Below are 22,098 nucleotides of genomic sequence, written 5' to 3' on the forward strand. Positions count from 1 at the left end.
AGGGTCCAATATTAGTGGGCCTCAAAACGCTTTAGCACTATCGCCAACCAGAGTGGTTCTGTTAGTTCAGAGCATGGTGCGTGCAATGCCGTAATAATTGGGTTTATTGCTGCATGGGCCCAAAAACACTGCGAACTGTGTGTTAACTGTGCGTCACATTGGACTAAATGACTGTGACTTCAATTCCCAATTGTGTCCGCATCACTCCTCTTCTTTTACAAAACATGCACTTTGTTGAAGTGATTGGTTCTTTGACAGTGACTCAACAGAAAAACTGCCCAGCAAAATAAACGAGAAAACAGAACGATTGGCAACATCACAGGACACTGTGACAAGATATTATTGGACTGCCAAGAGAGGTCAATACACGGCTAGCAGGCCTGTCAACCGATTCCTGCATTAGTTATTCACAGGCATTTTACTGCCAAAGCATGATGTAACACAGTCCAAATTCATCAGTGAAGGAAATGAGGGACAGTCAGAGGAGAAGTGTGTTATGCAAAACTATCACTGCTAACTACCACAGCTATTACCTCATCTAATTTGACCGAGGAAGGGCAGGGCAGTGGGGAGCGAGACAGCTGTGAATGAATTAGGTGCCAGGGTTAAAAAAAGGGTGTGTTTGCGCGTGTATTTGCATTTGTTTGGGACCATTTGGAGCTTGTGTGTGAGTGCAGTTTGAACTAAATCCTAATGTAACTGCCAAGAGTCCAAAATAAATAAAATAAATCATATTAAAAATCCTCCTTTTGCACACAATATGAACCTGCCTCTGTTTCCCAGATGTGTTATAACACACTTTTAGAAGAAATATCTTGCTATATTTTGTCATCATTTATTCTGTAACACGAGTGTGTGAGTGTGTGTGTGTGCACACGTATGTATGATTGCGAGACAGAATCGCATTTAGTTGTCTACGGTGTCGTCTAGTCTAACCTGATGCGAAAGACTTGCAGCAACGTCAGTGACATCACTGCTGTCGCATAGCGCCCACTCACAAGGTGATGTGATGATGCTAAGGCCCTCCTCTCCTCTGCAAAGCTCTCTAAGATTTAGTCCAGTACTGACTATTCATTTAGTCACGAGTTGGTGTTAGTAAGAGTACTGATGTACACTACCGTTCAAAAGTTTGGGGTCACTTAGAAATGTCCTTGTTTTTGAAAAAACACATTTTTTGTCTATTAAAATAACATAAAATTGATCAGAAATACAGTGTCGACATTGTTAATGTTGTAATACTCAACTAGTCTAAAGAAGGACAGTTTTATTGCTTCTTTAATCAGAACAACATTTTTCAGCTGTGCTAACATAATTGCAAAAGGGTTTTCTAATGATCAATTGCCTTTTAAAATGATAAACTTGGATTAGCTAACACAACCTGCCATTGGAACACAGGAGTGGTGGTTGCTGATAATGGGCCTCTGTACGCCTATGTAGATATTCCATTTTTTTTTTTTTAATCGGCTGTTTCCAGCTACAATAGTCATTTACAACATTAACAATGTCTACACTTTATATCTGATCAATTTTATGTTATTTTAATGGACAGAAAATGAGCTTTTCTTTCAAAAACAAGGACATTTCTAAGTGACCCCAAACGGTAGTGTACGTAAAAGAATATCACAGTATAATGGTAGAGAATAAAGAATGAACGAATGTTCAGTAGGTGAGCGGATCGAAAACAGAGGCAGGAAGTGATGACACCGACACACCGAAAGCGTAAAATGAATCAGGAGTGATCGTTGTGAGGTTCCTAGTGCTGATGAATACTGTCTCAATACAACAGAGCTTGTTTTCCCCTCACTGAAGTGCAGCGCGTCAACTGCAGTCGATGGAAAAGGCACGTCATTAAACACACCCACTCTGTTACAAGGCTGTTTCCTAGTGAAGGGCAGGGCACAGGAACATTGTGTTGGAGGGGGCTCGTATTCACAAAGAGGGAATTGTTTAAGAACATCTTCAAATTAAATCCCACTGCGAGATTATAATGAGTTTTAATGCATTTTTGGAACTTTGCACCATGATTTTGCTCTGGGAAAATGTCCACGTCAGACTAGGATTGCTGCTATAGGATGGGGATCGGGCCTTTTATATCATAATGAATAAGACTATACGGAAAGGAGGGAGTTGATCCTAAATCACCACTACTCTGAGATGCATTTTGAATGCGGGACCTGATTCTCCTTCTACCCGGAGATGAGGTGGAAGCTCGTACCTCTGGAGGAATCGGGGGTAGTCCTGGCGGTTGGCGAATCCGGCGCGGCGCACACGAACGTTCTCCAGTAGGCCCAGGTACTCGACCTGGTGGCGACAACGCTCGTGCTCGAACAGCAGGGGCGACTTGACGTCGTTGGGCTTGATGCAGCGCACATAGTAGGGCTCCTGCACGCACAAACCACCAGGGGGACCACAGTGAGGAGACACAGTGAGGAGACACAGCCCCACCTCAGTCTCCTATCCTCTATCTGCACGGATGTGGAACAACTAGACAGTTGAAAGCTAATTCCTATAGGATATCCAACATGTTTTAATTTTTTTATTTTTACATCCTGTGAGTTTACATTTGTGTAATTTTGGAGGAGAGGAGATGAGGAAAGAAAACCCCCTTTAGACTATTGAGATGCACCCGATCTGTCAAGGCAGTAGTACATGTTCTCAAACAAAATGTCATGTTGCTGTTGGCCAATGAAATAGTTGCCCGGCGGTGGCCACACCCCTCACCTTGCATGCCAGGTTCTCCACCAATGCGATCATGGAGTTCTTAAAGAGGGTGGCGGCCGTTAGGGGTCGTTTGGTGACCTCAGTGATACTCAGCTTGCCCTCCGGCCACATCATCTTCAGCACTGGGTTGGAGCTACGGAGAGAGAGGAAGAGAGGGGAAGAGAAAGAGAGGAGCGGGAAAAAAAGAGGGGAGGAACAATTGGTTATCAGTACATCACAGAAGGCTACAGTGGGGTCATGAAATAGGGAGGAGCGCGAGACAAGGGCGAGACGAGGTGCAGAGGGGATAGCAGGTGTGTGTTGACTCTAACCTGTTGTACAGTAGCCTTTTGAAGTCCTGGAAGAGAGTGTCCTTGTTCTTGTCGATGAAGCCAACCACAGAGTACCTGCGGTAGTACATAATTACACACACACACACACACACACACACACACACACACACACACACACACACACACACACACACACACACACACACACACACACACACACACACACACACACACACACACACACACACACACACACACACACACACACACTTTGATCATCTTTTTCAGACACTAAGACAACATACAGCACCAAAGACGGTGCTTAAAAATGACAACAGCGTCTCCTAAACCCTACTCAGAAAGTATTACAATGGATGAATCACAGAAGAATTAGAGAACAAATCCTCTGTTTCCAGAAAAACAGTGGGAGTGTAGGAACCATCAGTAAGACCCAGGAGGAAACTGGCCCATTAAAAAGGCCTGACTCCACAGTCTCAGGCTGTATCTCAAATATAGTGCACTACTTTTGACCAGGACCCATTGACCAGAGCCCTATGGACCCTGGTCAACAGTAGTGCACTATATAGGAAATAGGGTGCCATTTGGAACGCTGGAGGTCTCAAGTTTAAGTACTCCCTGAACCAGTTAGGCTAGGCTGCAGGCAGAGTGGATGTCACAGTCCATGGTATTTATACCTCCCTCATCTCATCTTTAAAGCCATATAATTGATGTGTGTATTTTCTTTAATTCATGTAATTCAGGGCTCTGTGAAAGAGACTTTGGTCTCAGTATGACTCCCTGATAAAACAAAGGTTAAATAAAAAGAAATTAACCATGGGGATGTAGCTAGAAGATGCTGAGCAGGACAGACATGCAGGCGTTGAGGATGACTTGCATACGGTAGCATACACAGCTGGTGATTTGGTTGATGATAGTGTTTGATGATCTCATGTTTTTGTAATGATGAGGGTGACGGGGTCACCTTAGGGTCATGATAGGGGCTGCACCAAATGTTTGATGTATTATAACAATTGATTATGCTTATGTTGTATTAATAGAAGGGGAAAGGCTATAAGACCCCTCCCACACTATATTTATAGGGTCCTGGACTACAGATTAGCAATATATATATTCATTATAAGGTTTAATATTGTTCCCCAGTTATTTTCTAGTCTCTGCCTCCTATAAGAAACGGTCTGAGAGATGTGTGAGTTATTGCAGTCAAAACAGGGTGTCTGAGAAAGCGCCTCAAGGCTAAAATAGACTCATAGACACAGAATCCTGCAGGGGAGTGAAAGAGATAAGAGACAAGTCAGACATACCACTATAAAGCAACTTGGGGAGTGGAAAAGTACTGCTGAGCCCTTAGAAAACACAAACTATTGTTCTCTCCTGCAAGTTTGTATATCTGTATATGCATGGGCTTGGTCTCATGAGTAGAAGGTGTTGACGTAGGCAGTTACATCCCTAGGGGTTGACTGCAAGCATATTAAAAGCAACTTGGACTTTTCCTATTTTGCAGAACTCAGGAGAGATATCGGTTGTATGTTTGATCCTTGACTTCTGTCTACAGCTGTATTTTGATTAAAATTGTTATGATTTATAAGTGCACATTTTGAGTGTTCCTTATTGGTTGAGTAAATAACGGAGCCCAGAAAAGTGGAACCAACAAGGTTATTTAAACAACAAAGTGAAGTGTAACGAAGTCACTTCTGCCACCACAATGACTTATAGCAAAGGGTGGTGCCATACAGTACCGTACACCACTGTATACAGTTACTTACACAACATCCCCTGCATAGTGCCGGATACGGAAATCTCTGTCAAACTCCAAACTCTTGTCTGTCGGGGAGAGCTGTGGATGGAGAGAGAGAAATTAAGTAACAAACCTGGGGAAGTAGGGAGGGATACATTCACACAGCCAAGGAGGTGAGTTTACTTGACTCTGCCTAGGAATCTAATAGCTCCTACGCATAGGAGCAAAAACGATGGGGCACTTTAGTCTGTAATATCAAGGGTATCTATTTTCAGATGTGCTATGCTCTATTTGTCTTTACTTTACTTTCCCCAGAATTAACCTGCTGTATCCCCATTAGAGAGACAGAGACGCTGCTTCCCCAGAATTAACCTGCTGTATCCCAATTAGAGAGACAGAGACGCTGCTTCCCCAGATATAACCTACTGTACTGTATCCCCATTAGAGAGGGAGAGAAGCAGCAGAGCCACTGGTGCAGAAAACAAGGTTGCTAAAACACCAGCACAGTCAGGTGGGATACATGCTATTCTCTCCCACTGGAGTGTGAGCTAGAGAGACAGAGAGAGAGAGACAGAGAGAGAAGGGGGCAATCTGTGCACGTGAAATATGAACGAGCCGTGTGCGGTGACGCAGGAACTGATGTGGCTAGCTGTATGTAGGCCAGTGGTGGAGTGCAGAGAGGATAGGAAAAGGAACATGCCGGGAACTTTAGAGAGGTCTGCCGCAGTCCTCTGCCACCTGTCATTTTCCTGTCTGTGGGCATGCGTGTATACCTGACTGTGTGTGTGTGTGTACATACCTGTTTGTTTGTGTCTGTATATCCATCCATCCGTGTGTGTGTGCACCTTTGTGTTAATGTGTGTGACTGCGCCAGTGGTATATCGGTGTGCTACGGTAGACCAACTTGTGAGTCTGGTGACAGAGAGAGGACGCCCAAGGCAGCACTGTGGCATGGCAACACACAAGGCAAGCGAGTAGCATGATACTAGCGCCACTACTGCACTGACATTCATCAAATAGTTCACTGACATCAGAGAGAGAGGCATCCAGTCTCATTCAAATACAAGGCAGAAATTATTAGCAATATGATTAGAGCTAGAGGGACGAGTTTGCAGGATGTACAGTGGGGGTGTGTGTGTGTGTGGGGGGGGGGGGGTACAATGATACAGAGCCTCCTCTAAGCCATTGGGACGTCCAGAGTGTTATATAAAAGAGGGACAGCCAAGATGTTAGGAGGAACAGAGAGAAGAGAGGGCCGAAGCGGATGAGTCATCGAGCGGAGAGCTCACACACACACACACACACACACACACACACACACACACACACACACACACACACACACACACACACACACACACACCCACACACCCACACACCCACACACAAGAGAGAAGGGAAAGTCCCTGAAGACCGGAATGAGGATGTTGCTAACGAGAACACCTGAAAGGCCGAAAACCGTGGAGGAAAATACACAAATCTCTATACTGTGTGGTAATCTGTGTGAACACATTCAAATTCCTATTCAAAGCCTTGGAAATGAATGGGAATGGCCATAGCAGAAATACTTCAGTCGAACTGTGATAGGGAATTGATCCATGAAGGGCCATGTGCTCTATACAAGCCAGTGCAGCCAGCCAGTCAAACAGACAGCGATCCTGGCAGCTAGACAGACGGAGGCCACCTTGTCCTCATCTACGACGATACGTCCCCCTCCACAGACACTACCAGCTATACTATTGCCACGTCTCTCTCCGTGTCTGCCTCACTCTTTATCCAGTCTAATGCCTATTTCAGATGAGAAAGAGAGGGGGGTGGGGGGGGGGCTTTAGAGAGAGGGAGAAAATAAAGAGAAAGGGAAATTAAAGAGAAGGACAGAGCTACATTTGGGATGAGGTGACAGGAGAGAAAGAAAAAGAAGGTAACGAGAGAGTTACGAGGGGAGACAGAGCGAGAGAGGGAGAAATGAGAATGGAGAAGATTTTTGGCATTAGTTCCCTTGCCTTTCGGCCACAGCGCTCTTGGGTCTTTTAGTTCCACATTCATTCTTTTGAAGAAGACACCGCACCTGTCCACAAAAGCACTGAACAGTCTTCGATTTAAAAAAGTCTGTGATCATGTTCATATCTGTCCAACTCCAATTTTCTGCGCAACTCTTGCCAATAGCCTCGTGTAAATGTGAACAGCTTTATAGCAAAAACACCTCTGATCACCCTAGCACCTGCCGTCCCTTGTCCTCCTGCCCAAACCTTGCCCTCCCTCCAGCGCCTCTCCTCTGCCACCTCCACCCACCATCCTGTTCGCCACCAGGGCCTCGCAGTCCCACCTGCTAACTAAGCTGGCACCTGCAGGGCACACGCGCCACGCGGGCCAACTGACTTGCTCCAAACCTGTCATTCATTCACCACAGGAGCCAATCAGGACCCAGGGAGATGAATGGTGCTGTTGTACGCCCACTGCACCATGGTATTTACTCTCTCCCTACACAACCTCTCTAGACCGCATTCATATTATCATTACTGCATTCTCTAAAAACATCAACAGAGACTAAGCACCCACTTCGAGGAGGAGTTCAAAACGTGACATCAAGAATATGCTGCATTGAGAAGGTAAAAAGCCTACGTGTTGGAACCGGAAGCGCTTGTTCGAAGGTTTCTCGTAGACATGCATGAGACCACACTAGACGTACCTCTTTCCTGTCCCCCCTGTCCTTGTATTGTAATGTAAATACATTAGAGCTAATGAACAGCAGGACCACGTTATTAGCATCTCCACCACATGGTGCATGAAAGGGTAATCACTTAGGGACAGCCTGCCGCTGCTGCTGCATGCATTCGCAAGCATACAGGCACACACACACACGCAAGGACACGCACACAAACACACACACAGCATCCTATGCTGCGACTGTACAGGGCATGTGCAGAGACTGCAAATAGTAGGATCAGAGGGTAGACAGTAAAGAGAAAGGGGGGACGGAGGGAGAGGAGAGAGATTTTGTGTGTGTGTGTGTGTGTGTGCGTGATAGTACGGAGAGAGAGAGCGAGAAAGAGAGAGGTGGTGAAGAGGGAGAGATAGAGGGAGAAGAGGGAGTGATAGAGGGAGAGAGAGCAACGGAGGGGTGGGTAGAGGCTGCCATGACGACCGCTCCCAGCAGGAAGGCTTGTGTCAGCAAATAGTTAACAGAGTAAAAAAAATAACATCTGGGAGGATCAAAGCGACCTGGAGAAGGAAAGCAGACAACAACAAGTCCAACACGCGGCAGAGAACCAGGACCCATGCAAAGGTGGTTGAAAAGTAGCCCTTAAAACCATTCATTCCCAGCCTTCAGACATGGTATTACAGGGGTACAACCTCCTAAAGTGCAGAAGAGAAGGCATATGAGTCAGAGAGGAAATTGGGAGATTCGAGTATGGTATCGACACAGGGAGTTCTCTCGAAGAAGCAGGGAAGTGTTTCCTTAACTTTGATCAAGCAAGAACAACTGCAGTCCTGTTTAAACGTGTCTTCAAAAGTTCTATTATACCGTTGTCAGTGACCACTCCTGTCTCACACTATGAAGGCAAGACACCCCCCCCCCACCCCCACCACCACAACAGTCCCATTATGTACAGTATCAATTACCTCCAGTAGTTGTATCTAAGAGAGAGGTCTGTGTCGACAACAACAACCCAGCTCCACCGCTTCAAACAACCCCTTGATTAATTTCTAACAGCCCCAACAGGACTGGAAAACCAATAACAGGGATAAAAAAAAGGGATGTTTTCATCAGACACTCAGAGCAATAACATAACCCAACTAGATCTGGAGGAGTTTTTGAAGCCAAGACGCGCCTGAAGACGCCGCCACTGATCAAGACGCCGCTTCGTTTCCACCCTCTCTCTCTCTCTGATCTGGAGTGTGAGGTCTTTGCCAACAGTGTCTATGTGTGTGTGTGTGTGTTGTGAGAGTTTATACAGGGCGACAGTCAGCCAGGAGAACACAGAGAAACCTTGGTGTCTAGCAGCTCGAGGACTTGTCCTTTTTATAAAGAGGGTGAGGACATTAGTGCTGACAGACAGTGCAGCTCCTAGTACAGGTTAATCAAATATGACAGTGCTGCTTCTCTCACTCTCCTCCCTTTTTCTCACTCCCCCGCTCTCTCTCACACGTCCCTCATTTTGCCTTTTTCACTCCCTCGCTCGGTCTCGCTCAATCTCTTCCTCATCCCATCTTCACCTCCCCCCCATTCCCTTTCACACTTCCAATTCCCACACTCATTTTGGAAGATTCCCGAGAAGAACTGCAATATTTAAAAATAAAAAATAAATGCCTGAAGTCTTTCAGGCCCGCAGAGTCTGTGAGTCACTTTGAACCTGGCAGCCATGAACATTTCAAAACTTTCCAAATCAGAGCTGCTTCTAGAGTACGGGGCACGAGGTGAGGAGAATCTGTGAATCAAAAAAAAAATGTCCCTCCAATGCACCAGGAATGAACCTCGAAGCATTCTCTGCTATGCTGCTGCAATAACGTCAAGCTTCCGCAATAAATCCAACTTTTAAAAGTAACATTTGAGTGGATTTTTTAAAACTGATAACAATATCAGGAGTCAAGCATCTTTAAGTAGAAGCTCCGGTATTGTTACAGAGCTTAGTTACTGGGTCCAACCAGATTGTAGATGGTAGCATAAGTACATTATGGGAACAGACATCCACATCATCATACTAATGTGGCACCAGCATTCAAATCTACTTTCCCTGCCCTTCTCTAGTTAAATAAAGGTTACATTGATTATATTTTTTATTCTCTCATTCTCTGCCTGTCAAATCTTCTCCGCTGGAGTCTATGGGGACTCTGTGTAGCGCTAGGTGTGTTATCTCACACACACACACACACACACACACACACACACACACACACACACACACACACACACACACACACACACACACACACACACACACACACACACACACACACACACACACACACACACACACACACACACACACACACACACACAGCCACCTGCCTGCCTGTCCTCTAGGCCTCAGCCTTGAGCTAATCTATGACTTGGTCTATGACTAGATTAATGACATATAGATGTAATCGATTTATTCACCTGAGGGGGAATGCAGTCAACAGTGCTTTCAGAAAGTATTCAGTCCCCTTGACTTGTCCCACATTTTCCACATGCAAAGATGAACGGAGCAAAGTACAAAGATATCCTTGATGAAAACCTGCTCCAGAGCGCTCAACACTTCAGACTGGGGCAAAGGTTCACCTTCCAGCAGGACAACGACCCTAAGCACACAGCCAAGACAACGCAGGAGTGGCTATGGGACAAGTCTCAATGTCCTTGAGTAGCCCAGCCAGAGCCCAAAATACAGGTGTGCCAAGCTTGTAGTGTCATACCCAAGAAGACTTGATGCTGTAATCGCTGCCAAAGGTGCTTCAACACAGTACTGAGTAAGGGGTCTGAATACTTATGTAAATCTGATATATATATATTTTTTTATTGTAATAAATTTGCACAATTTTCTAAAAAGCTATTTTTTCCTTTGTCATTATGGGGTATTGTGTGTAGATTGGTTAGAGGGGAAAAAACGATTTAATCAATTTTAGAATAAGGTTGTAACTTAACGAAATGTGTAAAAAGTCAAGGGGTCTGAATACTTTCCGAAGGCACTGTATACCATCACTCACTGGACTGAATGAGACCTTGGCTAGTAGCATTGCCCAAGGAACAATATTTACAGGGTACAAGTCAGCAACAGCCAGGATGACGACACATAACACTGATTCTAAGATGTTGCAGGGAAAACAACCAGGGTGTCAGTGACACGGCCTCTATCTTTACCGTGCACCCTTTCCCTCCCCTCCTCTTCACCGGACTATCTGTTTCTCTTGCTATGATCCCCAGTCTCTCCCATTCTCTTCTCCCCCTCTCCCACCCTCTGTAACACCCATGCCCAGCGCAGCAAGATCCCAGCTCCATTGACTCTCATTGGCTGCCAGTGACATCACCGGGAGCAAAGTGTCGAGTCAGATAGCCCAGACACTCGTTTCTCTGACGCCTGTTGCCCTCTTGTGGTCCACTGAGTGAAATACTACCCTGTAAAATGCAGTCATCTAACCTGTTAAACACCCTAGAGCGATGTTTGTCAGACCACAGGACATCCTGAAAAATCGGTCTTCTCACTAAATTGTCTGTAGCATCCGAACGCGACTCGTCTGACATCGGTACAGCTGATCTGCCAACTTCTGTCTGTAGCATCCGAACAGTTTGGGCTACACACTACTATGACCCCTCTGTGGAAAGGTGAGACTCTTACAAACATGTTGGTTGTTTTGCTCTAGGATGACCACAAGCTTCACAAGACTCACCTGGTCCCCCGGTACCAGTTAAAAAAAATAAAATAAATTACAGTATATATGGAAATAGTTAAGTGCCAAAAATAAGGGGTTAAATACATGTTTCATTTTTTATATAAATTGTTTTATAATTCAAGGGGTCTTAAAATAAAAAATGGAATATCTAAATTATCCTTGTTATGACCTTCTTAAAACAATTCCATATGTCATCTTAGTCTGGTGGTCTACAATGGCTTTAATGCCAATTCGACTTTAATGGCCCAGTGTAGTGTTTTATATATATTTCCACACTATCATAGCCTGGTTCCTCTCTAGGTTTCTTCCTAGGTTTTGGCCTTTCTAGGGAGTTTTTCCTAGCCACCGTGCTTCTACACCTGCATTGCTTGCTGTTTGGGGTTTTAGGCTGAGTTTCTGTACAGCACTTTGAGATATCAGCTGATGTCAGAAGGGCTATATAAATACATTTGATATGAGGTTGGAATAATACTGTGAAATTGTGAAAATTATGATAATGCCATTTTAGTGTAATAGTTGTTGAAAAGAAAGCCTGAATTGAGTGTTGGCCAACCTGGTGACATCACCATGCGGTAAATTAGTTAATAGACCAAAAAGAAAGTGTTTCAAATATCTCTGCCAATTTTCAGTTTTTCCCTCTCTCCGCTCAGACCACTCCCAGACAATCATAAGCAAAAATTTTGCCTGAGAAATGAATCTTTGCTAAGAAGCTATTTATGTTTCTTTTTGACCGTTTTAATTGAAAAAAATCATAGTATTGCACTTAATGTTACACAGAAATTATTTCATATTGAGATAAAAAACGTCTCCATTGGACCTTTAAAGAGCATTTGATGGAGCTGATCATTTAAACTAACCAAAGTATACAGTCCTCAGTCTTGTCTTACGGGCTAGGTTGTTGGGCTAACAGAATTACGTAGGTAATCGCCGGGAACAAGCCTTGAAAATATCCATGTGTCCACATTGTTGAGGTAAATTCCACTTTCAATTCAGTCAATGAATTGAAATTCAATTCACAAATTGAAAATTATTTCCAATTGTTTCCCAACGTACCTTGCGGCTAGTGTAGTGGGCGTGCTTGGCCAGCTTGCTGTTGAGTCCCTGTAAGAAGACCTCGTCGGTGACTTTGCCCACGTTCATACAGGCCTCGTCCAGCACAGAGAAGATGCCCTTGTGTTGCAGCTCAACCAGGTCCACAATGATCTGGTTGTTGAAGTAGTCAATCTATGCCCAGGCACAGAGAGAAAACAGGGGATCAGTATATCAGTACAACCAGCACGGGGAGTAAGACGTTCCTAAAAGTCATAATCAACGGAAGGAGAATGACTTGACGCAAATTGACCATGCTGTTGGAGGCAATACAAGACATGAGTGGAGTGGAACCAAGATGTGGCCTTACGTGTTTCCAGGGGATTCCCTCGCGCTGGTACTCTTCCTGTTCCTGCCTCAGCACAAGCTGAATGAAGAGCTGCTGCAGCTTCTCATTGCAATAGTTGATACAGAACTGCTCAAAGCTGACAGACAGACAGACAGGGAAGGAGAGGGTGAGTGAACGGCTGTGACCCGGGTTTTATACTCGTGTTACATACAAGTGTCATGACAGAAAGATTGTGTATAAAATCAGTATATTTCATATTGATGTAGAGACTTACTCAAGTAGGCATTCTACGCTGAAATACATGCAATATTGAAATATTTCTAGCGGACACGTCTCCAAACCTGTTGTTCTGAAAGATCTCAAAGCCGTAGATGTCCAGCACTCCGATGACTGTGTTCTTCCCGTGGACTTTGGCGTCATAGTTCTTCACTTCGATGACATCATTGATCCTTCCCACGATCCAACAGAACATTCTCTCGTACATAGCCTGTGGGTCACACGCCCCAACACCAAGGCAGACAACAGTAGATAAAGATCATATGAGAGACCGCAGGGTACTATAGGTCAGCTACCTACACTGGCTGCTATTTTACCCAGAAGAATTCATAATAATACCCTGGCTACTTTAAAAACGGGTTAGGCCTACCACGTCTAACATTGGGGCCCATTTCCCAAACCCTTTTTGAGGGTTAGCACTAGCATTGAGAGTTAGCGTCCGCTGCTGTGAAGCGGCCAACGTAGCGTGCTAGCATTAGCTAGCTTAGCTAAGAGTCAGCATTTTGACAGTTAACTGTGAATCGGCTAACGTAGCGTACTAGCAGTAGCTACCTTGGCCAAGGCATCCCGGCCGTAACTGGCCTCCTGGGTCGTGTGCTGCTTGTCGATGACGTCGCGGCCGGTGGCAACGGTGCGGTAGAGCAGGGCCTTTTCCACATTCTCCTCCTTAGTGGCCAGCAGGACCCCGATCACCGCCACCACCTTGGTGTTCTCAATCAGCGTTGTGTCGCCGTCCACACCAAACGTCAGGTTCCCCTGGGAGAGGTCACATGGAGATAAATACAGGAATACAAGGAATATACCTGTAAACTAAAGAGACTAGGTGGAGTGATAGCATTGGAGCAAAGGGTAGGGGAATAGGACAAATAAAGGCAGGACTGTTTCAATTCAATGCCGTTTCATTCAAACCTGTTCCATTTTAAAAGGGACACTGGTCACACAACAGGGAGTCACCCCTCAGTATATGATGTTGTCATATTGCTGAGTATACCTTTAACCCCGTTTCATTTTAACCTATGCTAACCCTGCTGGAAGGCCAAGAGTTAGGAGTCAATATGGGGTATTACCAGGTGCAGGATAGTGGCCAGGACCTTGTAAACAGTCTGGATTTCATCTGGTGTGAAGCCGATCACCTTCATGGCGTCCGCCACTGCTTTGAAATCAGCACCATCGTTAATGGACGACTGTGATGGGGAGAAAGAAGGGACGGAATGGATAAGTAGGACAATCAAACTGGAAACAAAAGGAACGTTTCTGTTCCCTTCACACAAAACACATTCAACATTTTGTCAATTTTGAAGTAAAACTTAGTCCAAAAATGATTTACTTGACACGTACTTTTCACTAGTCTGTAACACCGGCCAAATACTGTACACCACTTCCTCACTTTGGCAAGTATGAGTTCATTCCTGACATGTTCCTCCTCCCAGCAGCCAAAGTCATAAAGTAGGAATGACAAGATGACCACAAATGTCTTTAAGACAGGATGGTGTGAGCATCAGCCGAGGACTGTTTCTATAAAAATGGGGAGCATTGCACACCATGTACAAACCACTTCAGCTGTTTTGGCCTTGCTCCGTTCCATGACGTCACGCTGTTTGTTGTTATACAACTTTGTTTTGCTCCTACTTATTAAACTTCAAGTGCAGAGACAGCAGAACGGAGATGCTTGCTGGCGTGTGTTAACAGCTGGAATTATACAGCTCCCAGAAATTTCACAAAGGCTTCTTTTAGAGGGACGGACACTCAAAACCATGACATCATTGGCACCCTTTGGATAATCCTACAGAATATATGACTTTGAATTCATGCAATAGCTGCACATTTTCTTATGCAACACAAAAGCATCAGTTGTAAACACAGCTGCTCACGGGATCAGAAATTCAAACAACCGTGCACATCTGCTGAGCATGGGGGCTTGCGTTTGATTTATTCCTGTAAAAATAACCAGCTTCACCAAATAAACTCAGCATTAGAGACATTCACGGTCTAGAACTTGAGAAATAAAAGTGACATTTTGTGGCTGTTTACACAAAGGGTCAAAGCGGATATACTTCTGTGGTAACCTACCTTGACCTGGCCTCCTACTTTGATGTAGCTGTAGGCTGTGGGGTCCTTCGAGACGTGGAGGGAACGCAAGAGGGACTCAGAACCCCCTTTAACCATCTGAGGAGAACAAAGAAAGAGTGTGAGAGAGCGAGAGAGCGAGAGAGAGAGAGAAAGAGAAGGAAGACACAGAGTCAGTAGTGACACATGTCCAAGACTGTTCAATATTGACATTCTAAACCACTTCATTTCAAATGGTGCGGTGAGTCATACATTATGTAACTTCACAGTAATATGGATCAAAGGTTAAGAAACACTACATTGTGTCCTGACCAATGTAGGGTGAAGTACTTTGAGAATGGGGGAGTTTATGGAGTGAGAAAGATGAATGTGTATTTGAGGAGTTAAATCAGGTGAAAGGATGGGTATTCTAAATGGCAGCGTAGAGTTGTATCACCAAGCCTGTATGATCAACACAGTCACAGACCCACCTGGTCTGTATACCAGCTTATGGTGGCATCAGTCTGACATGTAACACACACACACACACACACACACACACACACACACACACACACACACACACACACACACACACACACACACACACACACACACACACACACACACACACACACACACACACACACACACACACCTGGTAGAATGAGTGGAAGCTTCTCTCCCCCTCCTGCTGGAAGATGACTCTGGACTGTAAGAGAAACAGATGGTTTGAGTCAGACAGAGTGAAACATAATTGGATCATTTATTTATAACAGGTGATCTCACTGCTCCCCAGTGCCCCCCCCCCCCCCCTACCTTCTCCAGCAGGTAGTTGTTGATGTGGCCCCCGATGGGATCTCCCTTGAAGTCGAAGTTGATGTCCATGTACTTGCCGAAGCGACTGGAGTTGTCGTTGCGGTTGGTCTTGGCGTTGCCGAAGGCCTCCAGGACGCAGTTGGATTTCAGCAGCATGTTTTTCACCCTGGAGAGAGAGAGGCGACATATCTTTTAAAAAGTACTACTAACAGCTCCCCTGGCTCCTATTACCTGATACTAGGCCTAGCTCGGCTGATCCTTAGCCCATAGAGATAAACAAACAACAACGAACACTGTTCCCCCCCCCCCCTCTGACAACCTTGCACATGCAATAGAAAAGCAGAGTAGGTACTTTGATTCTTTTACCACAATGCTGGGTGCTCCTCTGCTCCATTTCATGAACAAAACAAAAAACAATAACAAATGCGCCTGGGGTGACCAGTGGCGCTGTTTCACCTTATGTGGCTCTCAGCTTTAAGACTGAAGTTATTCACATTGATTTCAGTAGTACAGTCATTACTCACTCAAATACTAGAGTCGCCTGTCATTTATGTGGCCCATCGGGCCTGGACATGTTTATAGGTGTTTGAAATGTCTTTTATCGGCAAGTTCTTTTCGCAGAAGTATACCACAACTCTACTTAACACACAGACTGCTTTGGCACTGATGATTGATGCTGTGTAGTGCTAGGTCAAAACGCAGGCTCCTCACCCATACACTGTGCTGCATGCCTGCCATGGCACACACACACACACACACACACACACACACACACACACACACACACACACACACACACACACACACACACACACACACACACACACACACACACACACACACACACACACACACACACACACACACACACACACACACACACACACACACACACACACGAGACACAGCCTGCTGTGGCTCTCGCATAACTCTGAGCTCCATACAGACTGTAGTGTTTCCTGACTGATAGGGCAGACCTTAGATGGCAGGACTGTGAGAGTTGGGGGTTAGTATTGACTTTTTTTTTTAACACAAAAATACAGGTTCTCAGTTAAATGGCTACAGGGAATATGTAGTGGGTCAGGCGCAATATATTCAGCACCAAAATGCCATAAACAGGGGCGACAGGTACGCTAGTGGTTAGAGCACTGGGCCAGTAACCGAAAGGTTGCTAGATCGAATCCCTGAGCTGACAAGGTCAAAATATGTTGTTCTGCCCCTGAACAAGGCAGTTAACCCACTGTACCTAGGCCGTCATTGTAAATAAGAATGTGTTCTTAACTGACTTGTCTGGTTAAAAAAAATAAAAAATATTCGTGGGACTTTCTCACGAGTGTTGCGTGCCAGCCACATGTGTGTTAAAAACAACAAAGTACATTTTAAATGACACGTAGGCAATGGTCTGAAGCTGGAAAATAAAGTAAATTCACGAGCACCACAATGCCTACTCCACCCATGCTCTACCAAGGTTTTCCAGCAGACAGCTTTGACCTACTATGGAAGCTATGGTTGATTTGCTTGATTTCATTATTATAGTGTCGTGCATCTTCAGGATTCCCAGCCCACATGGCCTTTTAAGACACTGTATTTGCTGTAGCAAAATAAAATAAGTGAGTTAAAATAAACATACATTCATACGGCAGGGAAAAACTATTGAGAAATACAAATAAAACCATTTGTAGTATACAACTTATCTTGTCGCATCTTCCAAGCTTTGGAGATAACATTTGCAACCAGGGATACATCTTAACCTAAATACCCATTCACGTTTTTATTCATCTCTAATCCAGAATGGTTCCTGTTTTCTTTGCAAAATTGTATCAAACAGTATAGCTCTCAAATCATCGTAATAAAGTACAATAAAATAAAAAGGTAATAATGGTCCACTGTCTATTGTACTTCAAATAATGTGTGTGCAGGTTGCTTAGGATTCAAACCTTCTCAAACAGCCTAATTCATAGTCTTAGAGGACGTGATCTAACTATAATGTGATTTGTACCGCATACAAGTTAAAGTATTGGATTCTTCATACACCACATTAATCCCATTGCACTTCGTTTTCAAGGTTTGTTGTTGTTATAGGAAAGCAAGCTTTGCTTTTATACTTACAAGACCACCATGCTTGAGCGAGCGAGCTGGTTTGTCTTGTAGTAATGTGTCGCCTGCCTGTTATTCCTTAAACCTTCATTTTAGCAATACATGTCATTGAGAAAAAATATATAGTTCATAACATAACATGAGCAATCGGAGGAGAACAGCCTTGGTCAGGGAGGTGACCAAGAACCCGATGGTCACTCTGACAGAGCTCCAGAGTTCCTCTGTGGACATGGAGAACCTTAAAAAAGGACAACCATCTCTGCAGCACGCCACCAATCAGGCCTTTATGGTAGAGTGGCCAGATGGAAGCCACTCCTCAGTAAAAAGCACATGACAGCCCACTTGATGTTTGCCAAAAGGCACCTAAAGGAGTCAGACCATGAGAAACAATATTCTTTGGTCTGATGAAACCAAGATTGAACTCTTTGGCCTGAATGCCAAGCGTCACGTCTGGAGGAAACCTGGCATCATGCCTACGGGCAAGCAAGGTGGTGTCAGCATCATGCTCTGGGGATGTCTTTCAGCGGCAGGGACTGGGAGACTAGTCTGGATCGAGGGAAAGATGAAAGAAGCAAAGTACAGAGAGATCCTTGATGAAAACCTGATCCAGAGCACTCAGGACCTGACAGGGATGAAGCTTCGCCTTCCAACAGTACAATGACCCTAAGCACACAGCCAAGACAACGCAGGAGTGGCTTCGGGACAAGTGTCTGAATGTCCTTGAGTGGCCCAGCCAGAGCCCGGACTTGAACATCTCTGGAGAGAACTGAAAATAACTGTGCAGCAACACTCCCCATCCAACCTGACAGAGCTTGAGAGGATCTACAGAGAAACGCCCCAAATACAGGTGTGCCAGGCTTGTAGATCCATACCAAAGAAGACTTGAGGCTGTAATCGCTGCCAAAGGTGATTCAACAAAGTACTGAGTAAAGGTGATATTTCATTTTTTTATTTTCAAGATATTTGCAAAAAAATTAAAAATAATGTTTTTGCTTTGTCATTATGGGGTAGTGTGTGTAGATTGAGGATTAAACGAGTAACGTAACAAAATGTGGGAAAAGTTGAGGGGTCTGAATATTTTCCGAATGCACTGTACAGTATATACATGCAGGGTAGTAATGTTATGAGTTGGAATTATGGTTCATTGTTTAGCAAACAAAAGACTCCACTATACAAGTAAACATTTTACTGTACCGTTTACACCTTCTGTATCCTGTGCATGTTACACATTTTGACTGGCTGCATCACTGCTTGGTATGGCAATAGTACCGCCCTCGATCGCATGTCGCTACAGAGAGTTGCGCGGACAGCCCAGTACATCACTGCTGCTGAGCTCCCTGCCATCCAGGACCTCTATATCAGGCGGTATGAAAAGAAAGTCCGGAAAATCATTAAAGACTCCAACCACCCAAGCCATAGACTATTTTCTCTGCTGGCGCATAGCAAGTGTTACCGGTGCATCAAGTCTGACACCAACAGGCTCTTGAACAGCTTCTATCCCCAAGTAATACAACTGATAAATAGCTAACAAAATAGCTCCACGGTCTATCTGACTTAACCTTGTATCTTTATTGACCTTTTATTTCAATTTTTGCTCGGTCTCTATGGACACTTACAGGGCCCTACACACTCACACATTCTGTCACTCCAACACACACACAAACGCTCATTCCATTTTCTCACTGACTCTACACACCCGCACACATACAAGCTGCTGCTACTCTGTGTATCTTAGATCCTATTGCTTTGTCCCCTTACCCATATACAACTTTAGTCGGAAGTTTACATACACCTTAGCCAAATACATTTAAACTCAGTTTCACAATTCCTGACATTTAATCCTAGTAAAAAGTCCCTGTCTTAGGTCAGTTAGGATCACCACTTTATTTTAAGAATGTGAAATGTCAGAATAATAGTAGAGAGAATTATTTATTTCAGCTTTTATTTCTTTCATCGCTTTCCCAGCAGCTCAGAAGTTTACATACACTAAATTAGTATTTGGAAGCATTGCCTTTAAATTGTTTAACTTGTGTCAAATGTTTTGGGTAGCCTTCCACAAGCTTCCCACAATAAGTTGGGTGAATTGTGTCCCACTCCTCCTGACAGAGCTGGTGTAACTGAGTCAGGTTTGTAGGCCTCCTTGCTCGCACACGCTTTTTCAGTTCTGCCCACACATTTTCTATAGGATTGAGGTCAGGGCTTTGTGATGGCCACTCCAATACCTTGACTTTGTTGTACTTAAGCCATTTTGCCACAACTTTGGAAGTATGCTTGGGGTCATTGTCCATTTGGAAGACCCATTTGCAACCAAGCTTTAACTTCCTGACTGAGGTCTTGAGATGTTGCTTCAATATATCCACATCATTTCCCTCCCTCATGATGCCATCTATTTTGTGAAGTGCACCAGTCCCCCCTGCAGCAAAGCACCCCAGCAACATGATGCTGCCACCCCCATGCTTCAAGGTTGGGATGGTGTTCTTCGGCTTGCAAGCCTCCCCCTTTTTCCTCCAAACACAACGATGGTCATTATGGCCAAACAGTTACATTTTTGTTTCATCAGACCAGAGGATATTTCTCCAAAAAGTACGATCTTTGTCCCCATGTGCAGTTGCAAACCGTAGTCTGGCTTTTTTATGGCGGTTTTGGAGCAATGGCCTCTTCCTTGCTGAGCGGCCTTTCAGGTTATGTCGATATAGGACTCGTTTTACTGTAGATATAGATACTTTTGTACCTGTTTCCTCCAGCATCTCCACAAGGTCCTTTGCTTGTCACGACTTCCGCCGAAGTTGGCTCCCCTGCCTGTTCGGGCGGTGCTCGGCGGTCGTCGTCACCGTCCTACTAGCCGCCACCGATCCCTTTTTCGTTTGTCTGTTTGTGTTTTCTGATTATTTGCACCTGTGGTTTTTTTGTTACGTAATGAGCTTCCCTATATTTAGGAGTTTGACCCGCCCTTGTTTTGTGCGGGATTGTTTTTTGTTACGTGCGTTGTATGTTGGGTTGTTGCAAGTGTTTTTCTGCGCCCTGTATGTTCGGGCTTCATATTTTGTTAAGCAGTAAAAGGAATAGTTTTTTCCAATTGGCTCTCTCTCTGCGTCTGATTCTTTTCACCCACTTAGTCCCGCGTGACAGAATCCCGCACCCGCATATGGAATCAGCAGGAGCAGCCGCGTCTCCTCTCCCATCGATGGAGGAACGAGTCCTCCATCACACCAGTGTTCTCCACAGAATTGGGTCAGCGATGGACCAAATGATGGAGAGGATGGATCGATGGGAGAGGAGTGGCCTTCCTACCTCATCTCCAGCACCCCCTCCCCCAACACCTCCTGTTCCTGTTACCACATCCGGCTCCGGGGCTCTTCGGCTGGCGCTTCCACGGGAGTATGATGGAACGGCGGCCGGGTGTCAGGGTTTCCTTCTCCAGCTGGAGCTTTACCTGGCGACCGTTCATCCTACTCCCTCCGGAGAGGAGAGCGTGAGCGCCCTCGTCTCCTGTTTGACTGGACGAGCTCTCGAGTGGGCCAAAGCAGTGTGGAATGGCCCAGACTCGGCGAGGGATCATTACCCTGAGTTCACCCGCCGATTCCGAGCTGTTTTTGACCACCCACCAGAGGGTCGTGCGGCGGGTGAACGGCTGTTCCACCTGCGTCAGGAGACGAGGAGCGTACAGGACTTCGCCCTGGAGTTCAGGACCTTGGCCGCAGGAGCAGGGTGGAACGACAGGGCCTTAATAGACCATTTCCGATGTAGCCTTAGGGAGGACGTCCGCAGGGAGCTAGCGTGTCGGGACACCACACTCACGCTGGATGAACTCATTGACATGGCCATCCGTCTCGACAACCTGCTGGCTGCCCGCGGACGTTCGGAACAGGTCCTGTCGTTTCCATCCCCTAGCCCTCCTGCTCCTATCCCTATGGAGTTAGGGGGGGCAGCGTCAAGGGGGACCGGAGGAGGAGGTTTCTCCTGCACCAGTTGTGGTTGACGAGGGCACACGGCCGACCGGTGCTGGAGGAACTCTTCTGGGAGTCGGGAGGGCAGGCGGAACACTACTCGATCACCCCAGGTGAGTCAGCACCAGACTTACCCAGAGCTTCCTGTCAGTCATATGTATGTGTTAACCTCTTTCCCCGGGTTTTTTCCCTCTCTACAGCATAAGGCGCTAGTCGATTCAGGCGCAGCTGGGAATTTTATAGATCGGGGGCTCGCATTAAGGATAGGGATTCCTCTTGTGTCGTTAGACCTACCTTTCCCCGTGCACTCCTTAGATAGCCGACCATTAGGGTCAGGGATGGTCAGGGAGGCCACGGTACCACTGGACATGGTAACGCAGGGTAGTCATAAGGAGCAGATTAGTCTGTTCCTTATCG

General features: G+C 45.4%; 1 protein-coding gene across 1 annotated transcript in view; it reads right to left on the reverse strand.

The window, feature by feature from the left end:
• LOC139581022 (unconventional myosin-Id) overlaps positions 1–22,098 on the reverse strand; it is a 131,664-nt gene that overhangs the window by 70,075 nt on the left and 39,491 nt on the right. Inside the window, exons 4-15 of the mRNA XM_071410323.1 lie at positions 15,638–15,803; positions 15,477–15,530; positions 14,843–14,938; positions 13,840–13,956; positions 13,325–13,528; positions 12,838–12,983; positions 12,518–12,632; positions 12,172–12,342; positions 4,778–4,848; positions 3,033–3,107; positions 2,722–2,854; positions 2,216–2,382 (exon numbers count right to left, since the gene is read on the reverse strand). Coding sequence (XP_071266424.1) covers positions 2,216–2,382; positions 2,722–2,854; positions 3,033–3,107; positions 4,778–4,848; positions 12,172–12,342; positions 12,518–12,632; positions 12,838–12,983; positions 13,325–13,528; positions 13,840–13,956; positions 14,843–14,938; positions 15,477–15,530; positions 15,638–15,803 — 1,515 coding nt within the window. The remainder of the gene's footprint in view (positions 1–2,215; positions 2,383–2,721; positions 2,855–3,032; positions 3,108–4,777; positions 4,849–12,171; positions 12,343–12,517; positions 12,633–12,837; positions 12,984–13,324; positions 13,529–13,839; positions 13,957–14,842; positions 14,939–15,476; positions 15,531–15,637; positions 15,804–22,098) is intronic.

This window comes from Salvelinus alpinus, chromosome 7, assembly GCF_045679555.1.
Source record: "Salvelinus alpinus chromosome 7, SLU_Salpinus.1, whole genome shotgun sequence".
In the NCBI taxonomy this organism is placed as follows: Eukaryota; Metazoa; Chordata; class Actinopteri; order Salmoniformes; family Salmonidae; genus Salvelinus; species Salvelinus alpinus.